The 16,154-nt window shown below is 41.4% G+C and overlaps 1 protein-coding gene across 1 annotated transcript in view; it reads left to right on the forward strand.

Moving 5' to 3' along the window:
• Positions 1–16,154, forward strand: part of Znf277 (zinc finger protein 277) — a 109,922-nt gene that overhangs the window by 56,697 nt on the left and 37,071 nt on the right. The window contains exons 2-4 of the mRNA XM_013117845.3: positions 3,515–3,716; positions 9,930–10,018; positions 10,586–10,668. Of these exons, the coding sequence (XP_012973299.1) occupies positions 3,515–3,716; positions 9,930–10,018; positions 10,586–10,668 (374 nt within the window). The remainder of the gene's footprint in view (positions 1–3,514; positions 3,717–9,929; positions 10,019–10,585; positions 10,669–16,154) is intronic.

Consider the following 16,154-nt stretch of genomic DNA (forward strand, 5'->3'; position numbering starts at 1 on the left):
GTATGACAATGTGATAATAAATCCATTTGTTAGGATGTTAAAAATGGTTTAAAAAAAAAAACCTCTAGAGTAGTAAATAAGTAATGATGTGTGGCAGAGCCTCTGTCTAGTCTAAGGAAAGCTCTTACTTACCCTGTAGTGTCACATAAAGATGTGTGTGCTCCAGCCAGAGTGTAGGGCTAGATCCTCTCTCTACCAGGAAACAGCTAACAGCACTAGCTCAAATTGCCTCTCAGTTTCATCATTTATAAGATAGGATCAAAATGGAAGCCCTTTATTAGAGTTATCATGAGGATTTGATGGAGTAAACCCTTATGGGTAAAGTACGTAACATTTGAAAAGAAGCTACACCCAATGAGGGTGTTAGTCAGGTGGACATCAGATCTGTTTGGTGTCAAGGACTTCCCAGATCCACCATTCGAAGGGGCAAAGAGCAGACAAATAGGTAAATGAATTATTCCAGATGACAATGCTGTTACCATGTTAGCAAGGCACTAAGTGACTAGAGAATCAGAGAGAGGAAAAAAATCATATTTAAAGGTTCTGTTGAATCATTTTTTTCTGAAATATATAACTCCAGTTCCCATATTCAATAATTCCTAAACCGCAGGTTCATCAGACATAAAATTTTCACATCCATGATTACAGTCTGTTCCTTTGCCATGACAGGTTTCTGTATATGTGAGTTTTGTGTCTGTTCACTCAGGAATAATTTGAGGAAAAGAAAAGCTGGACATTAGCCATATAAAGGAACCACAGAAGAACAGAGTCTACAGGAAATCTGGGGGAAAAATAAGAACACTCATGGAAGCAAATCTGGGATACTGAGCATGGTACAAAATCTGCCAGGCGAGGTGGCATCAGGACACTCGAGAATGCACAGAAAGTGGCTCTAAATACATACATGTTCCAAACAGCACTGGGTGTAGGTGTTCATGAAGAATTCAAGTTGGAAAATGCCTTTGGGTACTGGGAGCTAAATAATGCATTTGAGTTCAGGCTGAACTGTGTTCATAAAACATTACTCTTAGCTTTTCCGGTCTCCATTCCCTCATGTGGAAGATGGGATTATAATAACTTAGCAAATGGCATGCTAGGATTGAGGAGATGCCCTAGCGCACTGCTGCTGACCTGCCAGTGGGAAATTCCCATTCCGTTCCTGCTGGTGGTGATGGGTGCTGTCTCCCTTTGCTTGTTTGCTCCGGTCAGACAAAGGAATTTGCAGATATTTCAGTCGGATTTTGGGAGAAGAGTGTCAGGTGGCTCGTTGTTATGTATCTGTCTAGTGATGTTTACTAACATTACCTTTACTTAAGATAGCTGTTTTCTTAATAAAGGACATATCCATTGACAGTTCCATACATGTGTGCAATATATCTTGATCATACTCATCCTTAATCTCCTTTTCCACTCCCAACTCAGAACCACTCCCAGCGTGCCTCTCAACTCCATGCCCTCCTCCTCTTGTTCTCTAATAACTCACTAAGGCCCATTCGTGCTGCCCTAGTAGGTGTGAGACCATCTACCGTGGGCCACACCCCTGAAGAGAACTGACTTGTCCTCCCACCAGCAGCTCCGTAGCTGGGGTGGGGCCCTGTGAGACCTCATCCATGCCACGGTGCTGACCTGCTTGATCTCTGTGGGTAGTCACAGCTGCCCCTTTTCAACATCCAGCAGCCATGTGGTGTCCAGAAGACTGCGTGTCTCAGCACTCTGCCCCGTCCTCCAGCTCTCCCGCCCCTTTGGCCCTCTCCCTTGGTGCTCCCTGAGCACTGAGATGGGGTGGTAATAGTCTTCTTTCAGAGTGTGTGCTGAACAGTTCTTATTCCCAGCACTTGGCCAGTTCCGGCATTGACTGGTACCCACCGGATCTGCTGCCTTTGTTGTCCTTGGCCGGCAGAGGAGTGCTAACAACAGTTTCATTAATAGTACTTCTAAAGTACTTGCATGTTTTAGATGCTCTCCTAGTGCTGTGTTTACTTGATACCCTTTTTAGTTCTAAGACTGAATTTTATGAGCATATAAGCAGTTTTAGTTAGGAGACTTGAATATGACCAGAGCGTGTGAGAGCAGCACACCAAAATTCTCCTGTGGGACACTTCCCTCTCCACCTGTTCTGAGCCATCCTCGTCCAGGCTTTCCCTGAATGTCCTCTGTCACCATCGTTGTCCTTTTAACCTTTTAGCAAACTGTGCGCCATCTTGAGAAGACTTGTACCATGCAGTACTGCACAGACGTAGTGAGCCGCAACCGTAGACACTCAGTGGTGTTTGTTAAGTGGTGGATGAATGTTTCCATCTGTGTGATTTAGCTGATTCTTAGCCCATGCTCAAAGGTGTACCAGTGACTGAGTTAATATTACTTAATTAAATGCTTAAATGACAAAGTGAGAATAAAAATAAGAAATAAAATGTAACAAGAAAATATTGGTATTAACCCAATTCCAAAGTTCATCTGCAGAATAGCCTTTTTTTGTTAAAAAAAAAAAAAAAACATGGGAATTGACAGTATGCTCACATGTTAAGCAAGCTCTCCATCACTAAACTAACTCCAGTCCTCGCTTTACCTTTTATTTTGAGGCAGGATCTCATTAAGTTGCCCAGGCTGGTCTTGAACTCGCTTTATAGTCCCAGCAAGATTTGAACTTGAGATCCTCCTGCTCAGCCTGCCAACCAGCTGTTCCTGGCCTGCAGCACCAGGCCCGGCATTTATCTCTCTCTGTGAAGAAAGTTCCTTTCCTTTAGCAAATGCAGAGTCTGGACCCTAGTTCCCATTCCCTGCTACTGCCTGCTTAAGAACTGGAATGAAATGGCAGGCCAGAGTTCCACCCTGGCCGGCTAAAGAGAGTTCCTGGTGCCCTGAAATCAGAGACAGAGAGACACTAAAGCTCGTGAAGACACTGTGAGTGGTGTAAGAAAAAGGAAATGTTTACTGTGTATAGCGAGTGTCTAACACTCAGCTCATCAAAGCCTTACTTGTGATACGTGACTGTGTAGTGAGCAAATGACAGACATGACATGGAGATTGCTACCTCGGCCACCTAGCACATATGCTCCCAGCCAGTGCAGGGAATGTGTTCTTTGTACATGGCGTGTGATTAGAAATAAGCAAGTTTTCAGATACATTAGAAAGAGCCTGGCACGAGCTGTGTGACGGCTGACTAAGTCGTGTGGTCACTTAGGGTCCCAGCCCGGCTGTCAACATTCCCACTCGCAACTACTCTGAATTGCAGCCACTGGCCAGGACCCAGGAAGAAAACACTTCAGCAGGACTTCAACAAATGGGTTTTCCCCCATTCAAGCAAAGAGCTCGGCTCCCAAGTTCTTTTGCAGTATGGCTGTAGCTTTGTTCAAAATGACAGCAAGATTCTCTCTGGTGCTGTGTATTTTTTTTTTTTTTTGAAATCTGTAAAATGCCTTCAGACCCCTTTCCATTGCAGGAGATGAGAAATCATCCACCTAAAGAGCCAGGGTTGGTTTCAGTGTTCTGTCTTCTTCTTTTGTCCCTCTCCCAGACAGTAAAGATTGTATCCTGGAGCCGCTTTCCCTGCCAGAAAGTCCAGGTGGCTGCACCGCTTCAGAAGGACCTCCATCTGTGCCTTGCATTTTCTGCGAAGAACATTTTCCCGTAGCTGAACAAGACAAACTTTTGAAGCACATGATTATTGAGCATAAGATTGTCATAGCTGATGTGAAGCTGGTTGCAGATTTCCCAAGGTAAGTTTTGGTTTTACCTATAAAAGAGTTAAATTCATTCTTGACTGGAGGATGGTCTATCCTACACAGATATGGAAGATCATGATCAGGGGGGTTTCTTTAGATTTTTTTTAATTTCAATCTTTTATTGATGATCACGTAAATCATGATTAATTAAAACATGTTATATATTTTCTACTGAGAGGACCTCATAGTAGTTGCTGACTTGGGTCATGGCCAAGAGCATAAAACCTGGAGTCTATGGAAAGGTTCCATTTCATTGGAAAGTAGCGAGTAGCCTCAGCATTGTAATACCAGTGCAGACTGTCTCTCAGGCCACCCAAGGCCATTGCCAGGAAGCAACCTCATTCTTGCCGTGGGCCTTCTAAAGCAGCAGGCAGTGTATTAGCAGTGGAAAAGACTATGGAAACAGGCAAGGCTGGGCAGGAATTTGTCCTAGGAGCCTCTTAGCCTTGTGGCGTACAGCAAGCAGGTCAATGTCTGTCAAGGGGGAGTAGAACCTGCCTTTGCATGCTGTGTATCTGACATATGAGAGCCAGACTTATTTGTCTTGTGATTAGGGATAACACTGCAGTCTTGCAGCGATAGCTTCAGTTTTCAGTAGGTCTTCATAGTAGTCTGAAAGTAATAATCATTTATTTTTAAATCTCAGTCACGTTTCTACTGTATCTAGACTTTTAGAAAGTCAGTTTGTTTAAGTTGGAATAGCCAGCACCCCTGTGGGAGGATCCAGCTGTTCTCGTTTCTGTTGGCCTTCCCAACTGTGGATATATGCTGCTGTGTACACGTGGATCCTATGTCCACCATGTATGGTCAGTTTTTACTAAACTTTGATGGGAGCTTTGGTAAATGTAATACTTTTTCTCAGGATGTCTTCAAGTCTGTTCAAAGATACTTCTTTTTTTAAGTTTTAATTTAGATTAGAAACAAGGTTGCTTCACAAGTCAGTTCCAGGTCCCTCTCCCTTTCCCTCCCCTCCTCCCGTGTCCTCCCCCCAACCCCCCCCCATTATCCCCTCATTTCCCCAGGGAGGGTGAGGCCCTCCATGGGGGTGTCCATAGTCTGTCATTTCATCCAGGGCAGGGCCTAGACCCTTCCCCAAGAGTTCAGGGTGAGAGTGCATCTAACATTGTTGGATGGGAGTCCAAAGTCCATGTGTATACTTGGGATGGGTACTGATCTGCTGCCCAAGGCTCAATAGATTACCTAGGCCTCCTCAATGACACCCCCAGTCAGGGGGTCTTGATCAGTCCCATGCTGGCTTCCCAGGCATCAGCCTGGGATTCAAGAGTTAACTCTTGTCAGGTCAGCTGTTTCTGGGGGTTAAACCAGCCCAGTCTTAATCCCTTTGGTCATCAGTCCTCCCTCTCTGTTACTGGCTTTCTTGAGTTCAGCTCAGTGCTTAGCCATGGAGTCTGCCTCTTCTTCCATCAGCCACTGAATGAAGGTTCTGTTTCCCAGACTCTCTGGCCATGGGATTGTAGGTTGGCAGTCCCCAGATCTATGTCTAAAATCCATATATGAGAGAGTACATGCCATGTTTCTCTTTTTGTGACTGTGTTACCTCACTCAGGATGGTTTCTTCTAGTGTCATCCATTTGCCTGCAAATCTCATGATTCCATTACTTTTTTCTGCTGAATAGTATTCCATTGTGTAGATGTACCACATTTTCTCTATCCACTCTTCGGGTGAGGGACATCTAGGTTGCTTCCAAGTTCTGGCTATTACAAATAATGCTGCTATGAACATAGTGGAACAGACATCCTTTTGTATGAATGGGCATCTTTTGGATATATGCCTAAGAGTGGAGTTGCTGGGTCTTGTGGTAGGTTTATTCCCATTTTTCTAAGGAATCTCCATGCTGATTTCCAAAGTGGCTGAACCAGTTGGCACTCCCACCAGCAATGGAGGAGTGCCCCCCTTTCACCACATCCTCTCCAGCATAAATTGTCGTTTTGGCGCTCTCAAAGATACTTCTTAAGCTAGACATCTTCCAAGTCTCTTCTTCTCTAAGTAACTATGACAGGACTTAAATGTTGTGTCTAGTTTACTCAGCTTCTCTTTGTTATAAAATGACTTGTTTGCTCTTATATCATATATACAAAAATTATTCCTTGTAAACTGCAGGGTGAAAAACATCTATGAAAGGTAGCTGAGAAGTGTTAAGACTTTGTTTCTCTTCTGCTCTTAAAATCTGAGGAATGTTTAGATCAAGATTTGTCTTTTCTCTTTTGTGTTTATGTATAATAAAGTGACATTATTTATACTTATTAATCTCATAGTTGGCATTAATCTTATGGCCCATATTCGGGCAGAACAATCAAGTTACTTAACTCGCTCTCAGGGCTTAGAAATCAATAAATAAATGTTGAGAACGATCACTAAGTGTAGCAAAACAGTGAAATGCATGCTTTTTCATCAAATGTAAGTACTTTCTAAAATATAGAGTTACCATGTAATTTAAATGTAGAATTTTAGTTCTTTTCTTGCCAGATGCCCCTCTAATTAAATAGAATTTTCACTCTCAGGAAGTAAAAAAGATTAATTTGGAATAACCAAGAACACTCTTGTTTCCTTAAAGAACATTTTTTATATATCCAGTCTTCTGTGAATAACCTCATATAATTTAATGGGACAGTAATTAACTGTGATCAGTTAAGTTAGAGTCTTCTCAACATGGTGTAGCTCACTCCAGCCTTCAGAAAAGAAACTATAGAGGGCTGGGGCGGTGACAGCACTGAAGAGCTTTGGTTGACACAGATGGATTCACTCCTCATGGAGAAAATCTTCTATGCACAAGTCACAAAGGTTTTAAAGAAAAGAAATGAGATAGGCTTGCTTTATTACAAAGATGCATCACCACTCCAGCCTTACCTTGTGTGTTATAAAAAGTAAGCAATAACTTCTCATATTCAACATACTTGGCATTCTTTATTGAAACATAGTAAGTATAAAACTTCCTTGGGCAGAGGAAATAAAACAAAAAAACCCTGAAAATCTCCCCTTTGAGACCACTGAAAGGTTATTTAGAGTGAGCTATTTTCTGGCTTTCTTTGGTAGATAAAATTGTGCCAGAAGATAAATGTTAACTGTAATTTTCTGCATTCCATTCATTCATTGCTACCTGGATAACAACCCTATTCCAACCCTTCATACCCTTATCAGTGTGTGTACAAACTACAGTGCAAGCCAAAGCAGGTGAGATGCACTACAAAGATTTTCTAGAATGAGAAAGAGTTCCATGGGATAGGATTTGAAATTCTCTTCAACAAAAGTATTTGCTGATGACTTACCAATTATTTTTATGGCTTTTTAATAAAGTGTTGAAATGCTACCATGAATGTCATTTCAATAAAGAATTCTTACTACACATTTCATAACAGCCTTCATATATTAAGTAGCTATAACTAACTTTGAATAAACTAGAAAAGTAGGAAAAATGAAGACAAGAAGTGCTACTTAGTCATATAACTGAAAAATATGTTCTAATTGGGGCTGGGCCATCTGCTGACATTAAACTGTTCGTCAGTTGAATACAATTTCTCTGAGTACCTGTAATAACCACAAGAAAATATGTAAATGGGTACCCCTTAGTGCTAGTTAAAAGCTCAGATGTAAGCTTGGCCTAAAATATATGTAGCAATTGAAGCTGTGTTTGCTGTGGCCAGTGTGCTATGGAGCGTGCATTTGTGCATTAGATTGCATGGTGATTCGTGCTGCTCTCTCGAAAAGTCAGTTACCTCAGGCACCCGTCCTGCCATGTATGGATTTGTGTATTCACGAACACAAATATCTTTACATTTTGGTTTGGATAAAGAATTCTTGTAAAAGTTCTTGGCATCTCTAACACAGGTTCTACCATATTCTTTTATCCATGTCACCACTTTGCAAGGGTAGGTGAGCTAAGTGTAACATTCCCCAGCCTCTTCCCTGTGTGTGTGTGCGCACGGATTTATGTGTGTCTGTCTCAGTGTCTGTGTGTTAGGTACTTGTTTGTGTACAAGTGTGTGTGCATTCACGTTGTGTGGAGGCCAAAAGTCAACATGAGGTGTCTCTGCCCGTTGGTCTCCACCTCGTCTTTTGAGACAGGGTCTCTCAGTGAACGTGGAGCTCATTGACTCAGCTAGATAGCCGGTCAGTAAGCTCCAGGTATCTGTGTGTCCATGCACCCACCACCCCCTCTAGCACCGAGGTTTACAGATTTGGTCAGGTGCACAGTTTTAGTCTGTGTGACAAATATTGTACTGACTGAGCCACCTGCCAAGCCCTGAGCATCTTTTTTTTTCCCCCTCTCTCCCACCCCCTCTTTTCCAGGACAAGCTAGTTAACTAATAGAGAGAACTGTGTATAATACCAAGGAATGAAAAGTGCTGAAAGCTGGCCAAGAAAACAGTGCTTTATCTTTTTGTAGATACATTTCTCTTATTATCTTCCTGGAGGGATACGCTGTCCCTTCTGCACCTAAGGCATATGGAAGCCACTGAGTTGGCCATATGTGCAGTCTTTGTAATTCTAGCTGAGCTACAGTGTACCATTGTCGTTTTCTGATCTGTGGATGAAGTCAGGACCATTCTGCAAGGAATGCTTCTCCTTTTCCACTTTAAGATCGCCAGGGTAGCTACACATGAGGAACAGGAGCTAGATACGCAGTTCTGTCTTGCTGTCACTCATTGGATTCTTTTCCTGTGTGTCTCGGTCTTCCTGTCATCATCCATGTTTGTCTGTTGACCAGTTCACATCATGGTTCCCTTTCTCAGACCTCTCTCAATAGACTCTTTCTAATCCACTCATCTTGTCTCCAGACAGGATGACATTGAAAATATGCTAAAAGAAGAGTAAAAGGAAACCAGATATGGGGAGTTGCTGGCTAGAGAATCCCTGTAGAGGTCTCCAAGGACTTCGACACATTCTTGCATCATTGACTTTGAGCCTACTCTGGCAGACCATCACCAGATGTATATCAAACCATTTGAAATGTCCAAATCCCTACCCTTTCTATGTTCTTCCAGTATTTCAATAAATTCAATCTTTTTTATGAAGCTTTGGTTCTTTGGTGTAATTTGCTTTTCTTATCTGTAATTTGTGTATTCCAATAAACTGTCAACTATAGGGTCAATCTTCCCATTTTCTTTTTCCTCATGGAGACCACATTCTCCTGGTGGTGCCCTTTGGTGTAGGAGACAGCTCTATAATTCATCTTGTTACAATAAATACACCAAGGAGGAGCGGCTTGATTGAACCGTGTCGTTTTACTTGGTCTTGCAGCACATCTACAGGGCTGGGTTCTGATTCGCTTTTAAGTTTAGCCCATATGCTACTTCTAACTCTGCTCATTAAATATAAAATGTTAGCTCAGCTGATTTTCCAAAGGCCACATTTCATTTATTTTAGGCACAGTGTGGGCATTTAGATGTTCTGTCTAATTATGCAGATGTTGACGGTATGCTGATATCTCACTTTGCTAAAGATGACCACACGATCTCTTCATCTCCTTGGGTGTCATGGCCTATTTTAATCCTGACATTTTCTTAGATTTTTTTATTTTTATTTTTATATGTATGGATGTTTTACCTACATGTGTGTCTGTGGACCACAAACCTGCCTGGTGCCTGCAGAGGCCAGGAGAGAGCATCATAGCCCATGACTGGAGTTACAGATGCTTGTGAGGCACCATGTGGGTCCTGGGACTCAAAGTGGGATCCTCTGGAGGAGCATACAATGCTCAAACTGCTCTAACCCCTAGTCCTTACATTTTAAATGTAAACTATAAGTTATTAGAAAACTTCATTACCAATAAAATAATTCACCTTCACCACGTGTGGTAGCACTTGCCCATAATCCTAGAATTTAGAAGGTGAAGGCCCAAAGCTCAGGAATTCAAAGCTAGCCTCAACAACATAGCATGTTCAAGGCTATTCTGGGCTATATGAGCGCCTGTTTCAAGCAAACAAACAAAAGAAACGCATTTTAACTGTCTCATGTACCTGTTGTGTGGCTTAATCGTTCCCATGACTTTGCAGGGTAGTTTGGTCTTATTAAATACATATCTCATATATCTGCAATGCTGCACTGCTTTTCTCTTCACACATTCTCTAACAGTTTCAGTTAGCATCTGCTTTTTAGTGCGGGGGTAATTAGACATTCTTATATGATCCTATCATTTTAAGAGTTGTATATTGAGTCTCATCATCCTTCGAAATATCGTTTCCTAGGTACATTTTATATTGGAGGAAAAGGTTCACTGAACAGCCCATCACAGATTTTTGCAGTGTGATAAGAATCAATTCCACAGCTCCATTTGGTAAGTGCATGTCTTAATTATCCACATAAATCAAAAACTCACGCAAATAATCTCCCTCTCTTAAATTATACTTGCTCTCACTTGCATGATAGCTGAAAATAAGCTAGTGTTTTTATTTTACTTTACTTGAATAAATCTACATCAGAACTCTGTACCAGATAGTAATGGGCGTGCGCATACACACACATACAGTGTAATCCACAAACCAACATTACCCTCTGCTACTTTTTACCTTATTTTTGAGGGAGAGTCTTTGACTAAGCCTGTAGCCCACCAGTTGTGATAATTAGAGACTGAACTGACTGAACCATCTCCACTGCTTCATGTCCACACATTTTTTTTTTTTTTTTTTTTTTAGAGTCAGGGTTTCTCTGTATTGTTTTGGAGGCTATCAGTCTAGCCCGGCCTCGAACTCACAGAGATCCGCCTGCCTCTGCCTCCTGAGTGCTGGGATTAAAGGTGTGCGCCACCACCGCCCGGCTAATGTCCACACATTTTTAAAGAAGTAAATATTCCTGGGTAAAAAAAGAAAAAGTCTTCTCACTTATTGTCCTAATCTCTCTGCAGAAGAACAAGACAACTATTTCTTGTTATGTGATGTGTTACCAGAAGATAGAATCCTCAGAGAAGAGCTACAAAAACAGAGACTGGTAAGAATTTTAAAGTATGAATAGTGTGTTAGAAATACATACAAAAATCATTCTTGTTATTCTCTTTTTTCACAAACATACAGAAAATAGAAGACTACACATACACGTCCTAAAACAGAAAATCGTATTCACTTGACTGGAGGCTAAAGTGTCCATTAGGAATGCAGAGAGGACCCTTGACTCTGTTTCCTGAGTCATCTCCAACATAAAAGAATCTGTATACCGTTATCTAATCCTAGATGCTTAACACCACCAAGATTCAACAGTTAGGGAGAAGTGCCCTCAGCTAATCCAAATTGAATTGATTAACCTTTTATTTTCTTCTTCTTTTCACTGGAATGTGCTATGTACTAGCATTTCCTTTATTCTCTGTTATGAATTAAGTGCATGGCTCAATCAACATAGTAGCCTTTCTTATTTTGTTTTATCCCTAAGCAAGCATATCTGAAAACCTCCACATCTTTATAGTTTAAAAAGAAAGATAAGAGCTCATAAAAGCATAAGAAGCATAAAAATTTCATCTTTGTAATTTAGCCATGCATTTTATGATGTTAATTTTATTTAAAAATACTATTTCCTATTTATGATTTGATCTTGACTGTTATTTGCAATTGGCTTCCTTTTCCTTTAGTAATTCCTTGTAAGTCTTCCCTTTATCTTTAGATCTGATTAAATACATTCTGTGGAGATTGTAAATTTAATTATTTGTGCTACATCCTTGAGAAACCTAGAGTGAAAATAAATCCTGTAATAACTAGTTATAGCATTGGAGAAAAATCCCCTGAAAGATAATTTACTTTGCAAACATCCCTAAAAGTTATTTTTACTAGTAAAGGAGAGATGGCATTGTTGGATTTTGGTATGCAAAAAATGCTTCTCCTGTACAGTAAGCCCAGGGAAGAAACAGGACTTCCTAAATTTCCTCATCTCCTATAGCAATGTCTTATGTACTTTACCAAACAAGGGTTAACTTACTGTCTTATTGAATGAATTTCATAATTGTTAGTATCTGTAAGTTTTCTCACTCTCTGCTTACTGTGGCCTTAGTCAAGAATGTTCAGGCTTTATGTTTCTAAATATAAATTCAAACCCTGCCACTTAGGCCATTGTTCTCCCTCTTAGGAAAGAACCTTTAGCGTGTGTCTACAGATAGACTCAGGCCCCCCAAAATATCCACAAAATGTAGATGAACTCTTTTACATTACAGCCTGAAAGAGTGTTGGGTTTGATTAAAGTCAGCAGCTTAAAAGGACAAAATACAGATCAGATCAGAATGTAACTACTGACATGCGTTTCAGGACTCTACTTCTTCAACCTGGGACTGCAGCCCCACCTCGCTGCCTTAGTAACTGTCTTGGTGGCATTATTTGAATGCGTGTTTTCCGAATATTTTCCCTGATGCCACCTGTCAGAATTGATGACCTCATCTAAGCTCTAATAACACACTCACTATTTTATTTGGCTTTTCAATTACAGTTAGTTGTTTAAAAATCTGCCTTCTTGTGGCCAGATGTATTGGAGCATGTCTTTAATTCCAGCATTTGGGAGGCAGTAGCAGGCAGATCTCTGAGTTCAATGCCAGTCTGGTCTACAGAGTGAGTTCCAGGACAGCCAGAGCTACACAGAGAAACCCTGCCATGAAAAACCAAAATTCTCTCTCTCTCTCTCTCTCTCTCTCTCTCTCTCTCTCTCTCTCTCTCTCTCTCTCTCTCTCTCTCTCTCTCTCTCCCTCCCTCCCTCCCTCCCTCCCTCCCTCTGTCTGTCTGTCTGTCTCCCTCCACATTTGTGTGTATGTGTGTGTGTGTGTGTGTGTGTGCGCGCGCGCACACATGTTAGGACTGTCATTCACTTCTTCATTTTCTCTAAGCCTGAAGGTGTTAGCTTTTTAGTTCCATATAAAGCCATATAGTCAAATGTGCCTGGATTTAAAAACAAAACAGCAACAAACAGAAAAGAGAAGAGGCAAGGTACACATACTTAAATAGTGAGTTTTTTTTTTCCACTTAAAGGTAAAAAACAAATCTCCTTTCCCTTTGCCTCCAGGAGAAAATAGGTGGGATTCATAAGCTCTCAGTAGGAGGACACACTTCACTCATCTGGGAGGAAGGAGGGGCTCTTCTTCTACCTCTGCTTGTACGCCTCATCTGTAATGACTGAGCCACCTCTCAGCCTAGAGAAGGGTTTTCTAATAAATATTATGAATGACAGCCTGTGACAATGTTCATGACAACTATAAATAATTAATGAAAATTTTAACCTGCGTAGCAGTCTGATCCTCTGGAGAGAAAGTGTGTTTTGTTATTAATCTTATTTCATATATCTCACTTCACTCCGCAATAAAGCAACAAAATGAAATTACATGTATCCCACCGAGAAGACTTCTCTTTCCCAGGCCACTTTTCTTTATATATTTTAAGACTGTTAGTAGAAGATAATATTATTGTTTATCAGTCTCCTTAAATTAAAATATAAGTACACTTCTGTTGCTTTCTCTCATGATGCCTGGCTGCAGAACATTGTGAGTTCTAGTACTGCATCTAGAATAAATGTTCCCTACAGAAGCATAGGATGGCGTTTCCATGGTCAGTAACAGTCCAGCAGAGATCAAGTTAACATAAATGGCCATTGAATAATTTTTTAACCTTGGGATTAATTATGAGTTCCTTGGCAAACAAATGTCAACGGAACCTGAAGAATATTTATCCACACCCTAAAGTTTACCTTGTTGAACTTGTTCCTCTGTTTCCTAATTTACAGGTCATTTTCACATGTGCATTCGCTGTATGGACTTGGGAAGGCAGTATTGTTGCTATTTTGATGGATGGACAAGGGCAGAGGTGTTAGGAGGTGTGTACAGTCATGGCTTTTAGTGGAGCCATAGAAAGGGAAGCAACTTGCTGTTTTCTGACCCCAACCGTCCTCTCTCAAGTCTGCTCTCCCTTCCTAAGCAAATGTCTCATGATACATGCATAAAGAAATAAAAATGTGGTTTTCCTGGGATTTTTTAAAAGAAAATCTGATTTATTATTAGCTGGGGTCAGCAGTAGGTAGGAATTTTATTCTCTTGGACCTAAGTCCCTGTTTTCTTTTAAAAATTGGAGACTATGTTTTTAGAGTTCCTCTATCAGATCTTTGTCCCATAGAGAAAGATAGGGCTGTGGCTGACCCAGCCAATCCTGTCTCTGGCAGATAGCGCTTTCCTGAGACATGCTGTGCTGATAACTCTTTCATCTGTGGTCAGAAAGATAAGACATTTTACCATCAGTCAGTGCTACCTATCCAGTTTTTAAATTCCCTCAATTTTTACCTAAGCTAGATTATTTTGTGTGTTTATTAAGGCCAGGATACCAGCTTTTTAACTTCTTGTATCTTCAACCCTGGTATTTTCATTCTCTCCCACATATCTACCTTTTTATGATGATGGTCAATACGGTTTTTTTGTATTTTAGTTCTTTGCTTGACTTGCAGGGGAAGAGACATCTTGCTGTAGACTGCACTGAGCTGTTGGATTCCCTTCATTCACCTACCCTGTACTATGGTTATAAGCATGCGCCACCCCTGGATCTAATCCATTTTTTAAGATATTCTGTCTGTTGTCTCTTCCTCAGTCTTCAAAACCTGCCTCAAAAGGAGGCTCAGCATCCCTTGTAGCGAGCAGATGGTTATTGACACTATCACTGCAGCTTCAGAAAGGGTGGGAGGTACCCATGTCTTTTAAGAAGGTGAAGTATTAGTCAGATCAAATCTCATGGATTTGGGGGAGTAAAACATCCAGTAAGTTTCCCTCCAGGGAGTGTGGGCATATCTCAGTGGTACAGTGTGCTTGCCTAGTGTGGTGTGAAAATTTGGGCTTAATCCCAGCAAAATTTGAGGGGGGAGTGGGAGAGAAGGAGGGACTTTCTCTGTGTTTCTTTTTTTTTTTTTTTTTTTTTTTTTTTTTTTTTGTTTTTTTTTTTGTTTTACCAGACAGGGTTTCTCTGATTGTTTTGGAGGCTGTCGGTCCAGCCTGGCCTCGAACTCACAGAGATCCGCCTGCCTCTGCCTCCCGAGTGCTGGGATTAAAGGCGTGCGCCACCACCGCCCGGCTTCTGTGTTTCTTGTTTGACTGGTTTTGCTCACTGACATGGATGGTCTTGTTTGCTCATTAAGATGCTTTGATTTTGTAACAAAGGTGACTTTCCACTAATATCACAAAATGGTAAGAAAGTTTTATTATTTTTACGAAGGCATGTGATGCCATTGGCAGTCATTCTCATCTCTGCTGTGCTTTGGGTATGTTAAATGTCTCTTATAGGGAATGTTGCTCAGGTCATCAAATTCTTGCAGATCATCCTTTCCCAGCACCACTCGGCACCGTTGACACTTGAAACAGATTCTTCTGTGGGACTGGGATTGCCGCTTTCTACCAAGTTAGGTAGGCTGCAGGCCAGCTCCACGCTGAGAGCAGCTCCATGCTGAGAGCAGCTCCACGCTGAGAGCAGCACACTGGTCCACGCTGCACACTGGTTCACGGTCCATTGACTTCCCACCCTAAATTAGAGAAATTTACTGTGCTTTTCTGATTCCTTCATCGTGCGTGTTCACAAAAGGATTATGATTGGGAAAGATAGGTTTTAGCTAATGAGATGCTCAGAGGAGCACTTGCTGTATGGGGCTCACGACCTGCGTTCAGTCCCTAGAACCTGTGTAAGGTAGAAGGAGAGGGCCAATGCCACCGAATTAGCCTCTGACATCTATACAGCACCATGGTGTGTGAGTGTATATAACGCAGACACACATGCGCACACACGCACGCATGCACGCACGCACATAACTACTGTTTAAGTAAAAGAAATTGTGAGTTTTACTATAGTAGTGTATGGTGTTAAAATGAAAATACCATCCTCTTGCCAGAAGAAATAAGAAGTGACAGAGGCGCTGTCCTTATGCTACCTCAGTTTACATCAGTTGGAAGACAGTTTCAATAGCCCTAACCCTAATATGTTCACTTATTCAGATCCTAAAACCCTAACAGTAAAATTCTCCAGTATTTCCATGTTTATTTAGGACAAGCATGCAGACTCCTTGGGAATCTCAGAGGCTCTGACCCCACTGACTCCCCCCCCCCCGCCCGCCACCACATGTCGCCCAGTCTGCTTGCCCTGTGTACCATCCGGCCATCCTCCATGTGTCCCTGCTACCCACACTCCAGTCTTCACACTCAGTGTTTGCTCCACTTGCTGCGCTGCCGTCCAGAGCCGTGTGTCTTCTCTGAAGGGGGAGGGAGAGATTTTAGAGAAGATGGTGTTCAAGGGAAGTGTCAATGTGCATTGGAAGTTCTTAAAGAAGCGAAAGATGTAGAATGATTCAAAGACTTCACTGAAATGATTTAGGAAAAAGAAGGCTTCAGCGAAGAATTAACTTTCATTATCAGCTATGATGTTGTGCAAAATAGACACTTATCATTATGTTGATTGGTTAATTTATTAGAAATTATTCCTGGGTAA

The sequence above is a fragment of the Mesocricetus auratus genome, unplaced genomic scaffold (assembly GCF_017639785.1).
Source record: "Mesocricetus auratus isolate SY011 unplaced genomic scaffold, BCM_Maur_2.0 Super-Scaffold_15014, whole genome shotgun sequence".
Lineage (NCBI taxonomy): Eukaryota > Metazoa > Chordata > Mammalia > Rodentia > Cricetidae > Mesocricetus > Mesocricetus auratus.